The sequence below is a fragment of the Myotis lucifugus genome, unplaced genomic scaffold (assembly GCF_000147115.1).
Source record: "Myotis lucifugus unplaced genomic scaffold, Myoluc2.0 scaffold_56, whole genome shotgun sequence".
Taxonomy (NCBI): Eukaryota; Metazoa; Chordata; class Mammalia; order Chiroptera; family Vespertilionidae; genus Myotis; species Myotis lucifugus.
The window spans coordinates 1,275,479-1,301,731 of NW_005871104.1; the positions used below are offsets into that span (position 1 = coordinate 1,275,479).

The following is a 26,253-nucleotide window of genomic DNA, read 5'->3' on the forward strand; positions in this document are numbered from 1 at the left end:
GTGGAATCCAACTATTATTGTTGAAAATAAAATTTAAAAAAGAAAACGGTTGGGGAAAATGTTACTAAGGTACTGTTTTGTGATAACCTATTTAATCAGTAAACTTTTATTATGTTGTATATGTGCAAAATTATATAATGAACACAACTGAGGTGGAAAATGTCCAGATTGAGAATGAAAGTTAAGGGGAACTACCCTACGCTTTAAAAATGTAAGTTCTCATAGTGCTGCTATCACTGGTATTAGATGTTCAAACTCTGTGTATTTAGCAGCCCAACTTGTAACAATAGAAAAGCTTCTCAGCCTGGGAGTCTGGCAGTGTTTTCAATGCTCCTGTGTTTAAATTGGCACCTGCGGCATTATATGAGGATGCCATATTTTGAACGTGGAAATAGAAGAAGGTAGAGAGAGATTTTACTATAATTCATACATGGGGCTGAGTCTTAAGGGGAAAATAACTTTACTTGGAAACAGAGAAGTAATATTCTGTAAAGTTAATAAATATCCACCCTCTATCTTGGGAATAAGGAATTGCACAACTAAGATTTTATGGGACGTTGGCTGTGTTTATATGATTACAGTGAATATTTTAGCCAAACTGAGCAGAAATTTTAAATAAATACCACAGTTTAAGGGTAGTTTGGGTGTTTTAAATATTTGACTTTGTCAACCAATGTGGATTCTCAAAGTCTCAAGTTCAAATGAGTGTCTGAGATCACTTACCTCATTTGTAAAGTAGAAATTTAGAATAATATCTGCTTACCTACAACTCAGGGTTGATATTAAGAATAATTGAGATAATGTATGAACAAGCCCTTTGAAAACTTAACATGCGAGTTAATTGTCAGGTATTGATTAAGTGCAGAGAGCTGTCTATCCAGTTTGTGAATGAATGAGGTCCCTGCCTGCAAGGGATGCATAGGGTTGATTGACAGTAGGGTTGATTTTCATAATACATACATGCCCAGCTACACACATACACACATACATATATCAAGATAAAAGTTTAAGGAAAAGTGCAGTAAGTGGCAGATGAATGGGAAAGACATGGAAAAGTTCCCTGAAGGGCTAGTGTAGACGGAGATGAAAAGAAATAGCCTCACACAGAAGACCAGTCTTCTTGACAAATACTATTTGGGTGGAAGTGAGTGGTATAACCTCCTGAAAAAGAAATGGTAGGGATGTGCAAAGTATGTTTGAAGACAGTGAATATGGAGAGCCTGTCATTGAGTTCTTCATTTTCTTCTTCCCTGTCTTCCTCCTCCTCCTCCTGCAACTTCTGGTCTTCTTCTCTCTCACGTTTTTATTCATTGCACACTCTGTACATGCAGATTAACTCATGTAAACCTCACAACCACCTCATGAGGTGGCTTCTCTCATAATTATTACTTCCAATTAAAGTGGTAGAAATGGAGGCTTAAGGAAAGTAACTTGCCTGAGTAATTTGCTAAGTGAGGAAGCTGGACGGCAAGCTGAGGCCTCCTGAATCCAGAGCTAGTGGCCTTAACTGCTGCCTAGTCCTGCCTGCAATTGGGGAGAGCTGAGGAATGAGGTTGGAAGGGAGAACTGGCCAGACTCATGAGGTGGACTTGATGTGTAGGCTAATGGGAAACACCAGAAAGCTTTTGGTCAGGGCAGGAACATTTTGAAAGATGGCGTCTGAGGGAGGAAGATTAATCTGGGTTTTGACATGTAGAGGGGACTTTTCGCATAATTAAATCCAATAGTAAAATGAATCACAAACAGGCAAGTGTGAGTGTTTGCTCTTTGGCATTCAGGTTGAATAGCCCAGACCCCACCGAGTAATTGCTGAGAAAGCTGAGTCAATCCTCATGAAGTTCAAATGGAAGTGGAATTCCCACTCTTCTCTGCAGCTCTGTCTGGATAAATTTGATGATACACATTCCGGTGCTGGTGACGTCACTGATCATCACCACGGAAACATCTGTGCTCTAACAAACACTGGAGTGCAGCGTCACTGAATGTGTCAGGGAGGAGAGGAAACTGGCTCAGGATGATAAGGCTCTCCAGAATAAAAGTTCACTCAACTACATTAGCAGTGGCAGCCTTGGTCGTGGAGAGAAATATAAGCATTGCTTTTCAGAAAAGCACAAAGCGGGAGTCATGCATTGCTAAAGGTTGGACAAGGTTGATTTCGAGATGCTGTCCACATTCAAAACCCAGTTTCCTTAAAAAGTCACTATCTATGCTGTCTTGCATGATGACAATAGAAATCCTTCAGGAGCAGGGAGCTCATCTCCCAAGCTGCTCACAGAAAATCTCCTGCAGGGCAGAGAAGGCTAGCGGGGACTGCTGTATGGTTCTGGGAGAGGCCTCGAACAATCAGAAGTAGAATTGACCGTGGTTGTGGTTTGTGTTTATTGTTTGATGAGTCAGTGGCAGTATTAGTTATGTAGTTGCAGAAATTAATAACTAAATGATGGTTCTTGGCCCTGCATGGATTTATAGCAGTTGCACATGGGTGAGTCAGATCATGGACTTTATCCAGGGCTGAGGTATGTTTAAGTTTAATTTGTATGGTGCTTAAAGAAATGATATATTTGTTGCTTTACAATGAAAAGTAATGAAATTTTATATAAAATTCTGGATTTGAAGATTATGTTTGTATTCAGAAGATCTGGTAGTGCTGGAATCACATTTTCAAATGACAACAATTAGATCAAACAGAGGAGTTGTGTCTCTTTTAGGTGGGGCATATACTCTACAGTTAGCCACAGTCCCCACCTCTCCCATGGTGTTGCCCCTAGCTAATTTTAGTTACTTTCCTTTCTGTCTGGCCCTATGAGCATTTGATTTTGTGATCATTGGTGGTGGTATTAGAGAGTAATTATTCCTAGCAAAGCTCCTGGCATATGGAAGGCATCCCTAAATGATAGCTCTGATTATTCTTTATCAATTATGGGCACAGGTATTTAAACTTGATCTTTAGGTTAGCACTGTCCAATAGAACTTCCAGTAATGATGAAATGTTCTGTCTCTGTTCTGTCCAACATGATAGTCACAAGTCGCATGTAGCTATTGGCCACTTGAAATGTGGCTAGTATGACTAAGAAAATAACTTATTTTTTTTTAAAATTAATTAATTGAAAATTAGATTTTAATAGCCATATGTGGCAAGTGGCTACTGTATTGGGCAAAGCAGATGTAAGTAATGGGATTGAACATCCAGTCAGGCGTCCTTGTTTAGAATAAAATGTGGAGAATAGACATTGGGGCTGTGTGTGTGGGCATGTTCATTTTACAAGAGATTACTTTCTAGTGGGCTTTGTTACACAACATCACCTCCTTTCAGAAAGGAAACCTCCCCTTATTATCCAACTATAATTCTTGTTGATTTAAGGAGCCAAGGCTATGTGTTTTCAAGATGTTGACTGTCCATTCCTACCAATAAGAACACTTGATTGACCCTGTCATTCATGAGAGCATAGAGCCCAGAGCCAGTGCTGCCAAGGGGACTGTGGAAAGGCGATGGAGGCCTGCTGACTGCTAGAGGGATCCGATATTCCCAGAGCCAGGGCTCCGTGGGCTGCCTGCCGTCTCTGCGGTTTCCACCACAAGCACACATTGATCATATCGAATGATCACATTGCCATATACCAGCTACAAAGTAGGATTCTAAAAGATCCCTCTTTCATGCAACTTACTCATTTGCATGTTGTTTGCCCAAAAGTTTCTGACACTGACCTGCTTTGCTGAGCCCAGCAGTCAGAACCCTCCCTTCCTTCCTTTGTCACAGGTTTGGAAACCCCAGAACCATTTACCAGATTTCGGCCTATTGGTAACTCAGTAGCCTCTGTCCTGAAACTTGCCCCAAACCAACTTGTCTAGCTGATGAATAATATCATGATTTCTAGGGATTTATGCACAGGAGGGCAAAGCTAACATCAGCCTGTTTCATTCAAGATGAATTACATAAAATTACAAACCTGCTCTGAATTATGCCCCCCCTCCAAAGAAAGGCCTCCCTAAAAACACAGAAAACCTAATGAAAACGATAGAAACTGCTATTGAAGCTAATTTTGTCACATGATGACTAATACCAATCCTCTTGTAATGGGAAGAAAAGAGAACAAAACACACATGAGGATATTCTGCTTGGATCATTCATCTGGTCAGAGTTACATATCATCTATTCTTACAGTCGGATTCTGCAGAGAGGAGGCCCCTTCTTTCTTTCCCATCTCCATGGGCAAACATCCATGCAAACCTCTCTGATGACAGAGACGTGAATGAGCCCCAGGATTCAATAGGAGAGAAAGACAAAGCCCTCTAACAGCAACAACAACAAAAGTAGATTCTGCATACTTTTAAATTCCTTCTGAGGAAAATTCTTCACCAAAAATGTGTTCTAGAAAAAAGACCAAGGTTATCTCAACGGAGACTAACTAACTAAATGTTAAATTTTCTGCATGTGTCTTTTTTTAATGCTGAATTTATGTTCAGCTCCAAGACCCAAGAAGGCTAAAAATTCATATTCAGAAAAGGGGAGAGAAACCTTGGCGAACAGATGGAGCAGAGTTCGGCATAAAGGTTTAATCCTATCAGGCCGATTCCTGTATGACCATCTGGGTAATCCGGCACAAACATTCAAGGCCTGTTAAAAATATGACTCCAGCCAAGATTAACGTCACACATTTTCCACTAGACTTGTTTGTATTTGCCTTTATGATTTTCCAGGCCCAGGATGATGGCTTGTGAATCAAGACCTGAGTATTCCTTGACGAAGCAGTGACTTTTTTTTTAAACCTGAAAATTGTTTCCTCTTTACAATACTAGAGGTCCGGTGCATGAAATTCAGGCCTGGGGGCGGGGGGGGGGGTCCCTCAGCCCTGCACTTTCTTGCAATCTGGGACGCTGCATGCACCAGTGACCATACTTTTCATACAAGTGAAAGGCATCTTGCTATTATATGGGCAGCTACATTTTTTTGTCCCGATTATAAAAAGTAGTACATAACGTGATCCTTCTGAGGCAGTTGTACCATTTTCCCCATCTTATGGGTGGAAAAACTGAAGCAGAGAGAAGTTAAGTAATTGGCTTTGTCACACAGTTATAAGTGTCAGAATCAGGGCTGACCACAAAATGTGCAAGCCATAGTCCATGCAAGTCATCGCTGCATCATCCTGTTTTTTCAGTGTTAGAGTTTTAATTTTTAAATCTAAGAGACTGTTCCCAATATATAGGGTAGGGTCCCTAGGCCTGGCCTGCAGTCAGGGACGACTGGTGGGTGGGGCGATCGGGAGGCCCCGCTGGCACCCACCTTGGCTGGCGGCCTGGTGCCGCCCTCTGACCAGCCCTGCCCTCCAATTGCCACCGCTGGTCGCCTTCCCTTGAGGGGCTGACATTCAACACAGGAGCTGCCCCCAATCAGTTGAGTGTCTGCCCCCTGGTGGTCAGTGTGCATCACAGCGACTGGTCATTCCACCATTTGGTTGATTTGCATATTAGGCTTTTATTATATAGGATAAGATTGGGTGTTCATTTTTGGAAAGTTATTTTCACTTCCCTTTCTTCCTTGGCTTTGATGTCTAGAACTTTTCTCACAACAGGATAATCAGGAGAATTGGGATAAAAATAAATTTGTGCATGAAAGTTGTTCTTGCCAGGAAGAAAAGAGTTATTATTGTATAATCAGAGGCAAGTGAATTTACTATTGTTGCAATGAATATCACAATTGGACCCATGAATAATTCATTTTTAGGGTTATCTAACCCTCCATGATAATTTTTTCCCATTACTTTGCAATGGTGTGGCTGACAATCATAGAACGAGAGAGAGAGAGAGAGAGAGAGAGAGAGAGAGAGAGAGAGAGAGAGAGAGAAAGAAAGAGAGAGAGAGAGAGAGAGAGAGAAGAAATAAGGAAGGCTGATGGTAATATATGTTATTAGCTGCTCCAGGATTAATATTTTGTGCATTTCAATTTTGTATGTGGCAGATCAAACATGACGCAGAGAACAGTACATTCTCACGCCCTTGAGCTATAAAATTCTAAGCTTCCAAAGTGTTTTTAACAAACATTGTTTTGCATATTATGAAACAATGTTGTGTTGCATGTCATTAAATCAATAAGCCTTCAACAGGTCTTACAAGTGCAATTTAGAAGTTATAGGTGCATCAAAATGTAAAGATTTCTCACTGCTAAGTAACGGCGTGTAGTGAACCTGCACAGGTGTGGATCTCAGGTGGACAAACTTAGAAACACAAAAGCGCTTGCCCTGGCATATTCAGATTACAACTGTTACACCAAGATTTGTTTTTCCCTTCCTCGAATGCCATGTCCACTGACTTTTGAGGAATTGTGCTAATTCAGAATAGAATAGGAAAGCTACAAAATAATCAGGAGGCAGATACAACTTGGGCTTGGTCTTTGTTTAGCAAATGGCATAGTTTGGAATTACCCATGGTGCTAAGTTTAGATACACATGGTGCTAGCTCTCCCTACCAGGTTAACCCTGCCTTGATATGGATGAGTGTTGGATATGTGTTTCCATCTCGTGACCAGGACTTTTCCCTTTTCTCTTTTTATGTGAGAACCATTAATGCTGTCAAAGCAAAGGGCTTTCTTGCCAAGTGAAGTCACTTTGGAATAAAGGATGAAAAACACTTGAAATTCTTGATCTCCTCATTTAATATTTAATAGATTTAATTGCATCTGGAGTTGAGAAATCTCTATATCATGGGTTACATTTCTCTTGAAAATGACAAACACATCACACACACACACACACACACACACACAGAGGCTCTTTTGCATGTATAATATATGATTCTTTGCCAAGTAATATCTAGATATGCTAGTGGATGGAATAGTAAATACAGACCAATAACAAAACAAAACAAAATTAAAACCTTAATAAACAATAAAATGCTTAACTGCATAAGCCAACTACTGAAAAGTAAAAAGGAAGTCAGAAATAAATCTGGTAACTCAAAGCAAGAGAGTAAGAGTTACAAAGATTGCTACCCCTCGAGTCAGGAAACTATCCAGTCTTTTGGTCTAGTATCTGCCCAGAAATCTGCGGGGCAATTAGGATTCTGCAAGTGAAGTTCTCACAGGGTGGCGCTAGGGTTCAGATCAGGCATCATAACTGCTACTGGTTTCTAAGGCATCAGAAAGAGGATGGGTAGACCCCGAATAGATTTGCCTCCTGTACAGGGTGAAAATAAGGAGGGCCAGTCTTCTCCTAGGGCAAACACCCAGTCTTCCTTCCTGGCCAGTAGCTGCCAGTTGCCAGGGTCAGAGAACACAGGTGTTGCACTGAGCTGTGTGCGGTCAGAAAAGTCATTTCACTCAAAAGACCCAGCAATCTGTGCGCTGAGTCCAAGTGGGGATACATTGTGTCCCCATTGTCTCTGAACAGGTTTCTCCCAAGCACAACTTTGCCCAAATCAAGTAGATACGAGGGAGAAAGGCCTGAGACTTTATGGGGCCACAACTGTCCCGAAGAAATGAACTGAGCTCATGGGTTTTGCAACCTTTTCTGCCAAGTCTCAAGAGCATGGGACAATAAAATTAAAGTCAATTCCTCATCTCTGAAAAGATTGCCATGAATATTCATTCCAGGCAAATGAGAGCCTTAAGAAAACATTCTACTTTGGAGGGGTGGATGCCAACTCCACCGCCTCCGTGGATCGAGCTGGCTGCTTAGCAAGTCACTGGATTGGAAGTTCCTAGGAAAGTTTTCCAATAAACTACATTTTCTCAGTGATGAGACTACAGGGCATTCTAGTAAATAAATAAACTCTGGCTAATGGGGAGCTGATGATAATGACAATAATTATTTGCTAGCATCTAGGGGACTATCTACCAGGCACAAAACACAAGTGGGCACATGCTTCATTTTGCCAGAAGTCTACAAGGTGGGCACCCACGGGGCAACCACGGCTTAGAGAGGGGAGGGTAAATGACTACTTCAAGCTCGCTCTAAGGGGTAGATGTGTAATTTAAACAGCTGGTGCTCTTCCCTGTATTCTAACCCTGTAACACGGAATGTTAAAATCCACCTAATATAATTGCATCTTTCTGGCTTTATTCAGAAGCCATGCGGGCTGGTGCGGACATCGTCTCCGCTGTAAGCACCAGTGACCCGCTCTGTGGAAATGCTCATCCATGGAGAGTTCTGGTTAATAAAATGCCGGAGACGGAGAGTCTACATCCTTTTCAAAGAAACACACAATGGAAATGGGAAAGAACCTTATACTCGCGTTTGTGGGATTTCACCTTGAGATGTAAAATGGGATTAGAACATTTCTAAATTTGTGCATTTTAGAAACTGATCCAGTGTTGTTTCCCCAGCGAACTTGAATACAGGAATGGGGAATAAAAGCACAACAATGGCTCTCTAGTGAGGACCCTTAACGGGACACCAACTGTTGTGAAAGCCTGGTTTGGGGGATAAAAGATGATAAATGCTGAACCCAGATCACCTCTACAGCTCCCCCAAACAAGTGAGGTATTGATCACAGCACAAAGAGATTTCAGAGGCGAAAGTAAGAGCAGCCCCAGGACCCTGCTGATTGCCGTGCACACCACTAATTCACCTCAATGGGCAGGCACCTCTGAGCTCAATTAACCCTTATTCCCAAGGCCACCCATAAACCCTGTGGTAAACATGGCTCTCCTGGCCCTTGCTCTCTCTGTGTGAAATAGATCATTTCTATTGGAGGCGGAGGGGCGATTCCCGCTTATAAATTCACCTTGCTAATAAAGAGCCTGATGCTCCAATGCCAGTGAGCAGGCACTCGAATCTTGTAACATTGATCCTGTAAATCAGAAAATTTTAAACCACTGAGGGCATGTGTGATTTCTTCTGCCTTCCATGGCTATGGGGAGGAAATATAAACGCTCAGGAGGTAGAGCAGGTGACATCAGAATCCCCTGGCGCCGCTGTCTGCACACAGAACGTTAGTTGTTAAATATGTACTGGAGGCTGAGCAGTTTCTTTCTCTCCCCCCTCCCTTCCACCCCCTCATTCTTCCCTCTCTTTTCCTCACCCCGACCATTGTTCAGAAGCAAATTGGAAATCTGGTAATTAGGCCCTGACTCACGGTGTAGTATTAGAGTCCCGAGCCAAAGTTCAACACCCTGAAATGAAATTTAAACCAATTAATCTGTTAGATTTTTATCGCTTGTCCGTGTTTTCTCAGCAATTCCCCCAGCACGTGGCCTTTGATCAACTCTCATGCAAACGCTAAAATGTGTGCCTGCTGCTAGCAAGATGGGAATGACATTAACATGGTACTCATAAAACAATCAGAGCAAAGAAGCCCTCAGACAGACAGGGCATAGTAATATTTAATAAAAGCGCACACATAATCTCCAGAATTAGCATTTTGTGCCTTGCAGTACCTTTGGGAGAAGAGCTTTTATTTGTGGAGTGATCATTATTATAACAAAGAAGAGCTACCTAATAATTTCCACTTTAACTCTGCAATGTGCCACGAGCATTTCAGAGCCATTATGCTAAACTGTGGTGGGGTAATCACGTTATTGTCATAGTGTGAAGGAAGGAAAATCTCCTCTATTTTGGTGGCTGTTGGGGGTGGGGGGAGAAGTAAAAAAAAAAAAAAAAGCAAAAATACCAACCCCTCCGAACTTTTGTGTTTAATAAGGTTTGCAAGCAGGAATTGGCTAGCAATCTTTGTGGATACCTAGACGTGTGAAAATTCATTGGTGAGGAAGAACATTTATTAATTAAATCAAGGTTTGGCTGGTAAAAGTGGTTTTGTATTCAAACTCCCTCTCCCTCCCCCATTTTGTAATGTTTTCTTGGCGATAGAATTTTATTGATTATTAGACTCCTGGGCTGGATTGAATTCTTTTATAACTCTTTTCACCCTCAAATTCCACTGACTACATCTTCTGCGACTATATTAAAAACTATCTCTCCTCCTCTTACCTCGGGGACTCCCTGGGTATCCTGAGTGCAGGAGAAATAAGTCCTGGGCTGTTAGATGACTGAGCTTCCTCAGAGTCACCCAAAAGGAAGAGGGAAGGAGAGGCTCAGGGTCTGTTACTCAGCACAGCCTGGCTTCTAAAAAAATCACTGCCAGTTTGCTTTAAAAAGTACAATCTTTATCTCTCACAGAGTTAAATGCTCTGTTATTTAATTTTTATGTATAATAATGCATTGCCTTAACATGTGCTCATTGAAAAAATTCAAACCCTACGGATGTCTACAGAGTCAAATTTAATGGTCACCCTTCTCTGTCAGTCCCACGCCAGTCACATTCCTTTTGCATGTGGACCCACTGACAAGAGTTGGTGTACATCCTTCCAGACCTTTGTCTATCATACCTGTTCACTGGTAACTGCATACACGCACACACACATACATACAAGCTCACACTCATGCTCTCACATACTTATGCACATACAGGCTCATTTATATCATTTTTAAATAAACAAGTTTACACTATTCTCCAGATTACAAGTTATGTTTTTCCCTCCCTAATGTATTTTGACAGTTACCCATGTCAGTTTATAGAATTTCTTTTCATCTGTTCTAAGGACACTCGTAATATTCTATGGTATGGATGTACCATGGTTTATTTAATCACTCTCTAGCTGGGGGCACCTAGACTCTTGGATATTTTACTGTCAGTATTGCTGTGAGCATTTGGGTACCTTAGTTTGGTCATATTTGCAAGTATTTCCTGGGCTGCGTTTAGTCTGGCAAATTCGTGTCTCAGGTGGAAGGGTAAAATGGTAGTCTATGAGTTAAATCTACTCAAACATTTTGTTTAGCCAACACAGTTTATTGAATTAGCTGCCAACATTTAAAGATTTGGAAATTTAACATAAAAATCTGGGTTCCCATCTTTTTTTCTGAAGTCCCACCCCCAACCCGGGCCTGTGTTTGTGTGGAGTTACCGATGGCTGGAGCTGAGTAGCAGTGACACCTTTAGGTGGGGGATGTATTCAGCAAACCGCCAGCCCATCAGCGTCCTGTCATTTCCCATTGCTTCTCTAGTTCCTAGTGTCAGTGGCCATCTCTCCGTCTCATGCTTGTTCCGAGACCCTGTTTTATTCATCGGTGTTTCTTGACTTGACCTGTATGGCTCTGTCAGTTCTTAACACCTGTTCTTGGGCCTGGTCTTTTTAGGTAGAGTATTTTCTACCTTGCATTATTGACATTTTAGAGTTCTTCATATTAGAGGACCATCGCAGGCAGAGTTAGAGATACACAGCATTCTTAGCCTCCTGGCACTAAATGCCGGTAACATCTCTTTCTCACCCCCCTCTCTCAGTGGCGCAGTCCATGATTCCTTTACATATTTTCCAAGCTTCCCACTGGGGAAGTACTATAGAGCTTCCGCTCAAGACTGCTAAGACATACAGATGTGTAAGAGCACCTCTAGAACCAGGCGAGGTCTAAACTGAGAAAGGGCTGCGTGACTTACCTGTTCTAAAAATGGCATCTAGTCTCCAGGCAGGGACAGTGGATGACATTGAGTATTGAGGTAGGATGGATCAGGAGGTGAAATGTGCCATTCTTTTCCTGGGGTACTTCCTTCAAGACTTTTTTCTCCAAAAATCTAATAAGATAGTGTCATATATTGTCTCCTCACCAAACTTGCTGCTCTTTCTCTCTTCTGACAAGTTGCATCTAGCATCTCTGGACAGTTGCTCACAAAATTTGAAGACACAGTTTTTCTCAGGAAATGTTTGAAAGCACACACACAAACACACGCACACACACATTTACATGCCTTCTGTATCCTACAAATAACAAAGGGAAAGAAGAGGAAGAGGGAGGGGCTCAAGTCTAAATCCAGCAGGTGTTGGCTATGCTGTTGTAACATCTTAACTATAGGTGAGTCTCAAAGATACACCAGCGCATTCTGGCTCTTTCTGTACAATGATGAGAAAGCCTGGAGGAGACCATATTTATCTAAAGCAGTGGTTCTCAACCTTGGCTGCACATTAGAATCACCTGGGAATCTTTAAAATCCTGATTTCTGGGCCTCATCCTCCGGAAATTCTGTTTCTTTGTTATGGGATAGGGCCACAACATTAGTAACAAAGAAACAGAATTTCCGGAGGATGAGGCCCAGAAATCAGGATTTTTAAAAAGATTCCCAGGTGATTCTAATGTGTAGCCAAGGTTGAGAACCACTGATCTAAAGAAACATACTTGTGTGACTAAAAAACAAAATAAGAATTTAAAAATTAAAAGCAATCCCCAGGCTAATCCAGACATAAATGCCAAGACTATTTTGTGTTTTATGAAGGTAATCACAGGACCCACATTTATTAATTCCACTGGGTTCTGCACTTTCCCATCAGGAGGGACGCTGTCCAGGCCAGTTCGGTTAAACCAATATTCCATTTTTCTCAGTAGTATCAAGAGAGAGAGCAAGACCTCTTCTACTCCACTCTAGCCACTGAATATACTGAGTGTGAAATTAAGAGTTAAGGTTTTGAGACTTTAACTAGAATGTTTCCAAACTGCTTTTATTTGAAGAATTTTACATCGTTGTGAAATGTAGTTTATTTCTCTCATAATTTGCTTGAAATCATACATCATAGTTTATCATTGATTTGGGGTACTTGATTATGCATGTTAACCTGTTTTACTTTTAGAGAAAAATGTTGCTTAAGAAAAAGCCCTAGGCCTGTGGAACTGTGAATCACAACCTTTATGTGTGTTAAAAATGGGACAGGAATTTTTCAAGTCATGAATCATTTACATTTTCTTGATTAATTATTTTGTTTTGGGGAGAAAGTGGAGGAGAAAAAAGGCATCCGAGCTGCCCAGTTTGAGTTGTCAATGCATTACTCTGAGTTCAGCCAACGTGAAATGTTTAGTTTGGATATTTCCTAATTTCTCTGTGCAATTTTATAAGATTAATTTGAACCAAAATCAAACCCACTCTGCTTGTTTGTGTGGCTGCACGTGAGCAATGGTCCCACTGGGCTGGGCTTCATATTTTCTTTCTTGCAAAAGTTAAAGCATGACTTTTTGCCAAATTTGACAAAGTCCAATAATTTTTGCCAGTTTTCGGTCCCATTAAAATTAACTGGTGCTCGCATTGGCTTCAATACTTGAAAAGTCAGGCTTGGATACTTAATAAATTTTTTTATAGAGGAGGGTCTCATTTTCTCTCCTGGCACAACACATTCCTCACTCTAGAATTTTGCTTTGGTCGTGTTCATAAAAGTAATCATGGCAAAAGCAGCGTGGCATCGCAGAGTTAAACATCCTCAGGGGAAGGAAGGTGCCCTCTGAGACAGTTCTAAAACATAATCCTACAATTACATTTATGCCCAGCAATTCTCTTGAAAGTACACCATGCTCATCAGGCAAACCACCTCCAGTCTGTTTGGAATTACAGTATTTGCAAATTATTCCCCATCTCCAAGGGCCATTTATAATGGAAAAAGAAGAGATACGAAATTCTGAAAAAGTCAGTTCTAGGAGTTTATGCCTGGGAATGACAGCAAAACAAAGGTCATGAGACTCTCTGTGGTTCAGCCCTGACTCAGCTGTGCAGTTGCATAATTCACCCCAAGTGACCTGCACACTTTGCACCTCTAAAATGGAATCCATAACATTTAATGAAAAAAATCTTAATGATTTTTAACGAGGAATGTTCTATGTTAGTGTTACAGACAAAAGGCTTTCAGCAAGAATAATTTTTTGCTTGTCCCTCCTTTCCTGCTTCCCATTGGACAGAAATGTTTATCGAAAAATCTATGAGCTTTATTTTCAGGTTGTAGATTTCATTATGAAGCAATTCTATAAGTTTTCCAGTGTGTTCCAAAAGTCATCCATTGTTCATTTTTCATAATCTGTAATATTTTCGTAAATTAAATATTCTATTTCATAAGATTTCAGGTTTGAAAATGATTTGGGGAAAACATATGTCTCTCAATAGAAAGAATGAAAAGAATGCTTTTAAAAACTGAAATTGCACCCTAAGGTTTCTGGTCCTAATGCAGCTAAGAAATGCTGAGATCTTTGCGGGACTTTTTGTTCGTGAAAAGATAAAAGATTTTTTTTTCTTTTTCTCAAGTCTCCCATCATTAAAGTTTGATTCTAACAGCAGACTCCTTCTCTTTTTCATGTGTGTTGAAAAGCAGCTACTCCCTGTATCAAAGCCATCAGCCCGAGTGAAGGATGGACGACGGGAGGCGCGACTGTGATCATCATAGGGGACAATTTCTTTGATGGGTTACAGGTCATATTCGGTACCATGCTGGTCTGGAGTGAGGTAGGTGTTGTCTGAACATTAATATCTAATAGCTTGGTCTAGTGGAAGATACTGTCTACACTTGAATGTCTAATAGAGTGTGTGGAATTTGTGGTGCCACCCTGGGTGGGCCAGCACCAGTGTCCAGGACTCCGGCAAACTAGGCAAGATAGGTTGGGCTTACCAGGAGGCAACCCTTTCCACTGAAATGACTTCCATTCCGTGACCCATTAGCACTGGCAGAGTTTTTGTTTGGTCATTTGTCCTGTTGGGCTTGCCATGAGGTGGAGGTCTATTGGATATTGGCAGTTAGAAAGGAGATACGAGGTCACAAAATCTATAGGAAAAGCCTCGTCCAAACTCTAGCAAGGGAGTCATCTGTGGATGTTTGCAGGTGGAGTCTCTTGTAGGCCCATCCTCAAGGAGCACCATTCAAATGACAGTAATAATCTAGGGGTAGGTGGTCCTTGACTTATTCAGTGACTCAGAAACCGAGCGATTTGCCGGGGGAACCTGGGAGAACCAGACCTAGGAATTTACAGGGCTCAGGCATCTCAATGCGAGACTGCAACCAAGCACTGTGATCGTTATTTTAACATGCCAGTTCACTTGTGTAGCAATAATCAAGTTAGCTCAAGATTACAAACTGTAAACATCACCATTATATAGATGCCATGGCAAACTTGCCTTTGCTTTCTAAATTCTGAGCCTAGACTTCCCAGCCAGCTAATCCCTTCTCTTTCACCTCACCAAAGCTTAGAATAAAAACAATGTTAGGTCTACAAGGTACTATATATAGGGCCCATTCGTTCCACTCGCTTTGCAAGTGGTCATATGAACCGCTAAACTTAATTGAGATTTACTAGTACTATGAGCTACGCACTGTGCTGGGCTTGACATTGGTCATGTCACTCTCTCTACACCACGAGGTAAAGACTCTTACTTAGCATGTATCTTGTCTTGATACTGAGGCTTAGAAATACATCCTTCCTTACACAACCTGAAAGCAGCCATCCAGCGCCCGCGGAGTGAATGTGGTGTGCATGTGGCCATACAAAGAAGTCAGTAGGCAACTGGAGCTAGAACTCAGATTTTCTATTTCCATTTCTAGAGGTTCTCCCACCACTGCTTATCCCATCTAGATGTTTTATGTGTGTTTTCTCTCCAGAGGGGCCATCGAGATAAGCAGAATACAGACTTCGATAGTTGATTATGTTTATCTTTCCAAAGCCGAGCCTGTCTTTATAAGCTTTCTATGTGCACTTTTCACTGCCAGTGTCCACCCTGGCAAGCCCCTTGCCAGCCTGGTCTCACGTTTGTGTTTCTCATGCAGCCAGCAAGCGGCATGTGCTTGGCCAGAGAATCAAAGCTCTGGTAAAGCTGAATCAGGGATGGGCTTCTCAGTCCCCCAGAGTAATTGTAGTCCGAGTTAGAACATCCCAGGCATGAAGGGTGGACTGAGCTTCCCGTGCCAACTGCAGCCCATTCTCTGTCAGAACCATTGGGTTGTAAAATCAGAAGCATCACATACATGGCATGTTTGACTGCCAACCGGGTATCTTCTTCCCTGTTGAAGACAGCAGTCTACACAAGCACAGCCTGAACCAGGTCTTGTGGGCTCTATCTCCACCTCTTTCTATCCGTCATTCTGTTACTTATCCATGACACTGCAGTCAGTGTAAGGTCTGAAGAGAAGTGGGGCTCAGAATAGGCAGTAAGTCTCATTGACCTCTGAGAATAAGGTGAGTTAATCTGAACTTCATTTAAAACCTTGTGCCGAAAACAAGACAATCAAACAAAGCACCCCTGCCTGTCTTAGCCCAAATGCACTACGCTGACTGTGGAATAAGTTCATCCACCCATCAGGAAGTCATTCACATGCGCCTCCACCTTGTTCCCAGTCAACTGAGTGTCAGAGGGCTTAAGAAACCTGCTGACACCACACAGCCCAATAGTGATAGAGATGGGATTGGAGCTACAATGTACATTTTTACAGAGGAAATAAAAGCCCAGGTTAATGAGCAAGCAAATGGAATATTGAGAGAGAGAAGAAGAACAGAAAGAGGAGAAAAAAAACACTCAGATGGCATAGTAGTGTAATAATAGTAGTAGTTAAGTACCTTTTATTTGGGTAGGGGCAAAAGATATCAATCAATTTTGGGATCATTTTTCTCGGCTTCCATTGGATAGAATGAGAACTTGATACTATGAATATTTAAGAGAAGATATTTATGAAAAACTTATAGAAAAATGCAGAGCATTACAGATTTTATTTAATGGTTATCGAGCATTTAGTTTTTGCCAGGTACTAAGTATTTGTTATGGCTCTCATGCAAGTCTTATAACATCTGTATACCATGTCATTCTCATTTTACTGACGAGGAATTGAGGCTTGGGGAAGTTAAATGAGCTGTTAGTTATCAAATGGGATTTGAACCTAGACAGTCCAACTACAGGGCTCACCTTATTAACTGTCCATGATTTACCCTATGCCAAAATTTGAACCAAGGATTTTACCACTTTCTAGTTGTATATGTTTGTGGTGAAGCCACTGGCTGGTAGGGCAATTTCATCCTTATGAAAGGTACATGCCTTGTGTTGGGGGCAGAAGGCAGTCTTTTCCTTTGTTTTCGTAAGTGATTTTAGGCAAAACAGTTAACCTGTTTGGACCTCATTGCTAGAGTAAGACCACTATCTATCTGAAATCTTTGTCCCCTGGCCATGTGATCTCGAGGACATGCCACCTCTAAAATTGAGGTCTTCTAATTATAAATAAACTTTGATCTCTTCTCCATTTTCTCACTGGAAAGCCTAAAGCCTTAGGAAGCAGGCTTGTGGGTGAGGACAGGCAGGCAACATTTTAGATTAGCAGCTGAGTCTTTTATAGCTAAAGGGTTTTTAAAAAGAGCTACAGAAAATAGGGCTGGCTTAATTTGCCCTCATCTGTGCTCTTTCCCTACCAACCCAATCTTTTGCAAATGAGTAGTTCAGTTTAGCTCACTGACTGTCTCTTGAGGGTTGGGAAGAAGAAAGGTGGCACGCCATTGCTCCTAACTCAGGGCTGCCTCCTGCGGGACCCCAAGTTTTGGTGAACTCCATGGCTTTTCTGTGAGTTTGGGTCACTGTCTTGTTACTTTTCCTTCATTGTTTCTAACCCTTTCTTTATTCTCTCTCTCTCATTTTTAAAACAGCTTATTTTATTGATATTCTTATGCTTATCTTGTCTTACCCCAGAAGACTTAAAAAATACACAAACCTGTAGCCTGGCCAGTGTGGCTCAGTGATTGAGCATCGACCTATAAACTAGGAGGTCATGGTTTGATTCCTGGTCAGGGCACATGTCTGGGTGTGGGCTTGATCCCAGTAGGGGGAGTGCAGCAGGTAGCCCATCAGTGATTCTCTCTCATCATTGATGTTTCTTCCTCTTTTTACCTCTCCCTTCCTTTCTAACATAAACCCAAGAAAACCAACAGGGTGGATGTGTCCTAATTTTTAATGTGAGTTGAGTATTTTCTTGGTCAGAGATGTACTTGGTTGCTTTTGATTTCCCGCCAACATGTGATTTGGAGGAGGAAGGGGCTCCTGCTACCAGTTTGTAAATATAATCATTATTTTAGTATCTCCTTCTGAATTCCTGTAATTTCTCAACAATGAGTACTGGCTGGCTTGCCTCTAGGTGTCTAGCTCTGGGCTAGGTACTATGGGTGATTAAAATTAGGCTTGTGGAAGCTGGCGTTTCATTTGGAAAAACAACTTGGTCCCATGAAACAAATTAGAGAGTTTCATAATATGTTTATATAATCCAGTGTTCAATTTGCAGTTGCAAATTTGAGGCAAGGTTCTAGAAGGCAGAGAGAGTGGTGTAGCCAGAAGTAGGCTGTTCGAATAACCAATCAAGCTTCCTGTTACATACGGGTGGGTCTCTGTGCTAGACAATTGAGGCTCTCATAGTCCTCTTATTTAATCATTGAACTCTCACAGAAAATTCATACAGTTTAAGATATTTAAGCTGCTGGTAAAGAAAGTACGGTGGTGGGATTGGCGAGGAGCAGAGGGTGCAGAGAACTGCAGATGACAATCACCCCAGCAAAGGCTGAGACTGCGTGGGGTAGCAGTGGGCAAGGAGCCAGTCAGAAGACCTGCATACTGACTGCAGGCCTTCCATTGCCCGGTCAGAGCATCCAGATTTTAGTCAGTGTTGGTCATTGGGCCTCAGTTTCCCCATATGAAAAAGAGGGGCTTAGATTAAATCCTCTTTGAAATCAGCTACAATTCTAGTAATTCCTTCTATCTAGAGTTGACTCCCTTGAGGCTCCCTCCAAAGTTAGAGGCGGGGGGGAGGTGAGTGATGATGGCTTCTTTTCTTCCACTATTGTTTTCTACTTTTAGAGCAAGCACACTTGCAATATGCAATTATCATGTTTATTTGCAAAAGGCTTCTTTGAACTTCATCAAAACCATTTAATTAGCCACAGAATTGGATCTCCCTCTTGATATGTCCTTAGTCAATATTTTCCCCCCTCTACATTTCAGATTCTGGTATCTGATATAGACCTGAGAGTTATACCTTGATGTTGCTCTAATTCATCTTCCAGATAGTTCTATGGAATATTGTATACCAGCTCTTTAGATATCAATAGGTACCCTATGGGAGACAAGGGAGGGAGGTTTTTCTTGGTAAGTTTGGGAAAGGTTGAGTTAAATAATTCAACCGGTCCTTGGTCTAGGACTTTGCAGAGCTTTGGTGAGATTGGCATGGACTATGAACACCCAAAACACAGTACATGGCATGTCCCAAACTTTAGTGACCACAGAGCCTTTTTGCAGGGATCACCTTCAGCAAGATATATTGGTGATGGCTGTGCATTTGGATTTCATGTTAATTAAAGTCATGAAATTCAATCATGAGGTGGTTGGGCTGGGGTGGAGGTGAGGGAATCGTCTGAAATATTTGCAAAGTATTATTCAGATCAGACCAGGAATATTTAGAGCCATTATTCTTTAATGCTGTGAGGCTCTGAACAGAATTTCGTTCATGTTTTGCATCTAGTTTGAGTCAGTGCATACTTGCCATTAGAGGCCATGCGACTGTGTAGGACAGGAATATTTAAAGGTCGCCAGGGACACTTGGCTCAGATGGGAGAAGCCAGAATTTCATCCCCGTATGCACAAATCAGTTGAACATTTTCTCCAACTGCATTCCCAGAGAGGTAGGGAGGAGTCACAAGGAGACACTGTGGAGGAAAACCAATGGGTGAATGTGGTTGGGTAAATGGCAATTTGGGGGCTGAGGAGCGATTTTGCTTCTTGGGTCCAAAAGTTGGATAACGGGGTTTTAAATGCAGTTCTTGATTGCTTTCCTTTTTCCTATCTCCACTTTTGATGCTTGTTTGTGTACAGAGCTCAGAGGAAGAATTGTAAATAAAAAAAACCCCAGTATTTGTTCCTCTGTGACCTTAAAGAATGAGTGGCTACAACTCATATATGTTCCCACTGGAACTTTCCCAGGCCTTTTATCTGCCCTCAATTTTTACTGAACCACATGTAGAGAGTCACACACTCAGGGCTTAGAGGAACCTCTCCAGGCATCAAGGGCAGCTGCTTTATTTTGGAAGTGAGGAAAAAGAGGTTCCAGAGCCGTACAGTGACTTGCCCTGGGAACGCATTAGCTACTTAATGCTGGGATTACAGCCCAGTGCTCCCGGCACCGACCTCCCCCACCCATTCAGCTTCCTCTCGCACCTGGTCTTTTCATGGTATCCCATTGGCTTTTAATATACTTCCTTTTAACATACTGCCTTATACTTCCCAAATTTTACATGGCATTGACACTCCAACTCTCGTTATCTCTACCACATTTATATGAGAAACAATTCCACTAAAATAAACAAGAAAATTACGAAGGGTGGAGCAGGACACCCTCTCAAATATCTCTTTGAAAATGTTATAATGTAAATATCTATGTCATTTATTTTACCTATATTGAGGCTTACACGTATAAGTTTAATTCAAAGTTGATTAAAGGCATAGGTTTACAATAATTCATTGTCACCTACATTTTCCTAAATATGTAAGTTGTCAAGTCTATATTGATTCTATACTTACTGATTACCTATTAAGTGGAAGATTCTTAATGCAAAATTATAAACTTTATTTTTAAAGACTAAAAGGAGCAGTCTGAATCAGTTACGTTAAATTTGGAATATGACTTTGAAAAACACCTTTCAAGCCCAACTTATTTTTATGGGAAATCATTTCAGAATGAGCCAGCATATTAAAAAACAGATTAAAAATAGTCTAATGGCCTTTTTAATATGGTTACAGTTACAACCATGCTCACCTTATTCCTAAAAATGCTTTAGTCTATATTTTTTTATTTTTAATGGCTAAGGTGCTTGAAATTTATCCTCTACATTCATAATTATGGGATACTTAAAAACGACTTTAAGATGACATTTTCAGCTCGTTGTTTACGGCACATTCAGGAAGTACATGCATGTGCCTATAACTTGAAAATGGAAACCATGGAAGTGTAATGGGTTCTAATTTGAACATGAATCAAAGACAGAGTTTACACCTCACTGCAGTCATGTAACTCCTGTGAAGAAAATAGTTACCAGTATAGTGTTGTGTTTATTTCATACTAGAGGCCCGGTGCACGGATTCATGAATGGGTGGAGTCCCTCAGCCTGGCCTGCGCCCTCTTGCAATCCGGGACTCCTCGGGGGATGTCAGACTGCCAGTTTTGGCCTGATTCCTGCAGGCCAGGCAGTATGACATCCCCCCGAGGGATGTAGCAGTGCTGAAGTGGCAGGTGGCCAGGGAGAAGCCCCAGCCGGTGCCGGGCGCAGCTCCACTGCTGCTCATCCGGCCCTGCTGCTGCTGTGCCCACCACCACCACCACTGCCCAGTAGTGCTGCTGTGGAGGCAGGAGAGGCACCCGCCACTGCAGCCGCACTTGCCAGCTGTTAGCCTGGCTTCTGGCTGAGTGGCGCTCCCACAGTGGGAGCTCACTGGCCACCAGGGGGCAGCTCTTGTGTTGAGCATCTGCCTCCTGGTGGTCAGTGCACATTATAGTGACTGGTTGACCGGATGTTCCAGTTGTTTGGTCCTAATGGTTGTTTAGGCTTTTATATATATAGATGTGTGCTCAGTGCTGATTGCTGGAATGGCTCCTGGTGGTCGGAACTAACCTTACTGTCTTCCTTTTTCTTAAAGCTCCTTGGTTTGGGATTCCGGCACTCCCCTCAAGGCTCTGCCCTTTCTTTTCAACATCCTTGCCCCCTAGGCATCTTAACTTATGCTCCAGGCACATTGAGGTGTTGGCGCTCCTTTTACCCATAGTGAGTTTTCGCCTCTGTATGCTTGTCTTGCTTATGCCATTTCTCCATCCACAATGCTTTCCCCTTCTTTCTGTGCCCAGTCTTCTGTTCTTTAAGATTCAATAAAATATCACTTTTGACCGTGGTCTTCCCGCACAGCTCCAGGTTTTGTTTTCTCTTCTTTCTAAATTCCTATATGACCATATAAGGTTCCTTATACTTTCTATCTTTAATGTTATTTAAGGGCTGCTCTCTCCTTCAGAGGCAGGGTCCATGCTGCATTCAGCTTAGTCTCCTACAGTGTCTAGCACAGAGCCTTGCACACCAAAGACATTAATTTATACAAATTTATATGAAACATTGTTGAATGATATTAATTAATCAATTAATTAATTCAAACAAATGCTCCTCACTAGCAACTGTTGTACTCAATGATGCCCTAAAGTGTCAGTACCAGACAGACAGATTGCAGTTTAGTTTTTGTAAATGCATTTGTGGTTAGGTAGTTTATATTTAGATATATTTGTTGTACAATAAGGCTGCACATAAATAACTCCATGTAAATCTGTTGGTTATGGTGAGGATTAAGTAGTAATAAAACTAACACTTTGTAATGATTGATGCCAGTGAGGCCTCCTCCTAACTCACTGCAGGCATTATATCAATTAATCCTTAAAATAACACTAATTATATAGCTGGCCCCTTTTCCCTATCCCACCTCCCTTCCCAGATAATGAAACTAAAGGTTAGAGAGGTAGGGGTTGAGTGACTTTCCAAGGGCCACAGCTGATAATTTGCAAAGCCTCAACTTGAACCCAAATCCATCTGACTCCAGAGCCAACTCCTACCATTTAATAAGAATGTAGTGGCCCTAACAAGTTTGGCTCAGCGGATAGAGCGTCAACCTGCAGACTGAAGGGTCCCAGGTTCGATTCCGGTCAAGGGCATGTACTTTGGTTGCGGGCACATCCCCAGTGGGGAGTGTGCAGGAGGCAGCTAAATCGATGTTTCTCTCTCATCGGTCTTTCTAACTCTCTATCTCTCTCCCTTCCTCTCTGTAAAAAATCAATTATATATATATATATATATATATATATATATATATATATATATATATATAGAGAGAGAGAGAGAGAGAGAGAGAGAGAGAGAATGTAGTGAAACCTCATTTATCCAGAGAAGAGTGTGACAATGACCTTAACCCTCCCAAATTCAGCATGACATCAGAAATCAGCAAAAAAAGTAAACACATAAAATAAAAGACTTTAGGGTAACCAGAAGAGTAATTTCTAACAAACGATGTTATCTTTTTCCCCAGCTCATAGGAAAGAGCTAGAGGCAGGTGGTTAGAAGCAGGTTCAGGGACAGCAGAAGTGACAGCTTAGTGTCAAGGGCAGAAATGGAGCAACCTAAAAAGCAGATGAAGAACTTGATTATTGTGGAGCACATTAATGACGGCTCACAAGGACAGGGGCCCCGAGTCATCACTGTGTTCTCTCTAACAGTGACGTGTGTGATGCATCCCTGTACGGCTTCCAGCGAGAGCAGTTGGGATGGCACAGTATTCAGAGGGGTTTGGCTTTGGTTTCCTGTGCTGCTCACTTCCTGAAGGGGCGTGTTAGACGAGGAATTACTGAATATATATGCAAGTATAATGTACGCAGTATGCACATATGAACTAAACCACACACACAAAACAAGTTAGAATGAGTCTCTGTTTAGTATTTTGATGTCCTTCTCTTAGAGCTTTGAGAGACCCTACAAGTCTTGCTGAAAGGTGAATTAATTCCCTGCTTCCCCATCTGTCAGCCTTTTGGTTCTTAGAGTTTTCTTTCCTAATTCCATAGGCAAAGATCCGGCCCACAAACCGCCAACATTGTTAACAAACATTCAGCCTCTTCCATAAATGTATCCGGCTTTGTTTTTTCTTTCTTTTATATTTTAATTTCCAAACAAACAAGTAGGAGCCCAGGACCCTAAGCCAGGCCTGATTAAGGAACGATGTCCCTTCTTGACTGGACTTAGAAAAACAAGCCTTGAGAAAGAGCTCATTGTGCTGTTTCAAACCACAGGGCCTGGCGTTGCCGGGTCCAGTCCCTCCTCCTGGAATACTGCGGACCTCAGGAACTCACGGCGCTTCTCCAGCCCCCAGATGGTCAGGATGGGTTCCAGTCTTTAATGGGCCCAATTGGCTCGAGATTTACGTCCTGGGAAGAGAGCTGGAGAAAGTTTATTTAAAAAATAAATTACCAAAAAAATAAATAAATAAATCAACCCACAAAACCAAAGGTAGTTGAAGTATAATGTATTCAGTTTAGCTTCCCTCCCTGCCCCGCCCCCCCCAGCCCCCAAAGCTGTTATTTTGAAAGATGATCTTGTTGCTGTTTTGTTTTATACAGTTAACTGCATTGACTTAGGGGCCTGGGTAGTTTATTTGGTAAGAAGAATTGGGTGGTATGTTTTTGCAAATGCTTATGGAGGCTGCCAGGAAGTTTGTGGAGATGAAGTAAAAATGATTTTTTTTTCTTTAGTACCAAGATTTTTGAATGGGGTGGTATTGATTATTTCTTTTTGTAGGTTGATAAGGGACTTCATTGAATCTTTATCCTAATTATTAGGGGTGGTTAATGGCATCATGGAATTTATTCATTCAGCATTCAACAAGTACAGGATGAGGCAAAAGGGGTTTACGGTTGTTTGTATGGAAAGTATGATTAATAAATAATAATACAAGAATGAACCCTGTGCTTTGCATACTCACAACTGTAAACCTACTTTTGCCCCACCCTGTGTTTATTGAGTGTCTACTAGTTCCAGGTACTGGTAAAGCTGGAAACACCATAGTGAAATCAAGACAAAGTTTATATCCTAATGGGCTTATATTCTAGTTGTGGGACACAGACAATAAGATAGGAAAATATATCTATACCTCCGTACTCTGTATCTGTGTCTATGTCCATATGAGAGGGATTTCAGACAGTTTTAAGAAATTCTGCTAACTATTCAAAAGCTAGCTTTCAAATTCCTCATTTAACTCAGTCCCTGAGACTTTATGTTCAACAGTCTCCTCTGACATTCATCCATAGAGTTTATCTCTGGGAATTCGTGTAACCCAACATATTTTGCTAAACATTGGTTTAAATTTATGTTGTTGAAAGGACAAAGGGAAACCAGAATGTTTGTGAAACAGTAACTGCCTCCACTGGCGTTCTCTCACGTTCCCTGAGAAATCATAGACTGCCTTTGAGACAGGCAGTTCTTGGGAACAAAAAAATCTGTGTTATGAAACCCAGAGAAGTCTGATTAGGGAGCAAACCAGAATACACCGAGGGCCTCAGAAAAGCTGATGTCCCCTGATTTATGTCATATCCACTTCGGGGGAAACAGAGATATAATACGGAGGTTCAGCCGGGACAGTCGCCACGAATATATACTTTTCATATTTCAGCTTCCTTCAGGAACTCCTGAAGATAATTTTTTTTTTAAATGCCGTCTTTAACTACAGAAAGATGAATGTTCCAGAGTGGAGAGAAAATCAGTGTTCTTGTTCGCTCACTACCACTGTGTTGTCTCTTTAAAAATCCTTGGATGATTTGGTTCTGAAGCTTTAATTATGCTGGTATGTTATGGTTTCCTTAGTTAAGTGTCTGCTTCATGTCCAGCACTCAGCACCCCCTGCCTATCTCAAAAGAGATGGATATTATTATCCTAATTGAGGAGGAGGGAGAATGCTGTGAGAATTATTAATACATAAATTAAAAAATTAATCTGGAAAGTGCTTTAGGATCCCCAAAGAGCTCTTCCCAAACACAAAGCATCTTTTACATTATTGTAAGTATTCCCACAGCGCAGATAGGCTGGGGCAGTAATGAGATGAGTAAACTGAGGCACCGAGGGTGACAGTGGGTGAGTGGGCCAGCGCACCCTAGAACCCAGGCCTTTGGATGGGTAACACCTAAAACTCACCCTACCAGGGACCACTTTAGGCTTTTTTCTAGTCATTAGTGTTAACCATTTTCCCAGAGAAGAAACTTTTCCTTCATTTTACCTCTTCTCTGTAAGTCTTTGCTTGTTTTGGACTTTTTGAAAAAAATAACTTTTTCGTGTTGAAAGTGATTAAGGCTAAAATATTAAATCCTAAGGCCAGTAATGAAAAATCACTGGTGTGCTTTCTAGTAATCCCAGTTATTCTTTTGGCTTTGTGGCTTGGAACTTCAATTTGCATTTATTTCATATAGACCCACGGGTTGGAAAACATGCATAAAGGCTTATCTTGGAATGGCTCTTTTGTTTTGCTAAGAACTCATTCTCAGCTAGCCTCTCACCCATGAGAAGGGTTTTTTTGAGGACCTACTATGTTCCCAGACAGAACCTTTGAAGATGTAGGAGAAGCTGAGGACCCAGTCTGTCCTCTCAGGGGTAGAGCTAGCGGGGAAAGCACGCAAACCAGCAATTATGGAAAAGCAACAGACAATATTGGGGAGGGACAGCCTTGGTCGTGTAAGTATGGTCTGTTATTGGTCAGGCAGGCTTGCCACTTCTGATTGGTTCCCTGAGCATATTTCTTAACTCGCCTGAAACTCATTAGCTAATGCCCATACCTGCCCCTCATACTAGAGGACAGTAGTCACTGAAGCAGCTTCACACAGTGCTTGGCACATAATTAGAAGACAGCAAAAGGCCATTGCTGCAGAAGTCACAGTGGAGGTCATCA

At 41.6% G+C, this 26,253-nt stretch overlaps 1 protein-coding gene across 2 annotated transcripts in view; it reads left to right on the plus strand.

Moving 5' to 3' along the window:
• EBF1 (early B cell factor 1) overlaps positions 1–26,253 on the plus strand; it is a 385,315-nt gene that overhangs the window by 270,819 nt on the left and 88,243 nt on the right. For both annotated transcript variants that reach the window (XR_002829372.1, XM_006089069.3), the window contains exon 9: positions 14,105–14,238. Coding sequence is in view for 1 of the 2 variants with exons in the window: in XM_006089069.3 (XP_006089131.1) it covers positions 14,105–14,238 (134 nt within the window). In the remaining variant the exon portion in view is untranslated. The remainder of the gene's footprint in view (positions 1–14,104; positions 14,239–26,253) is intronic.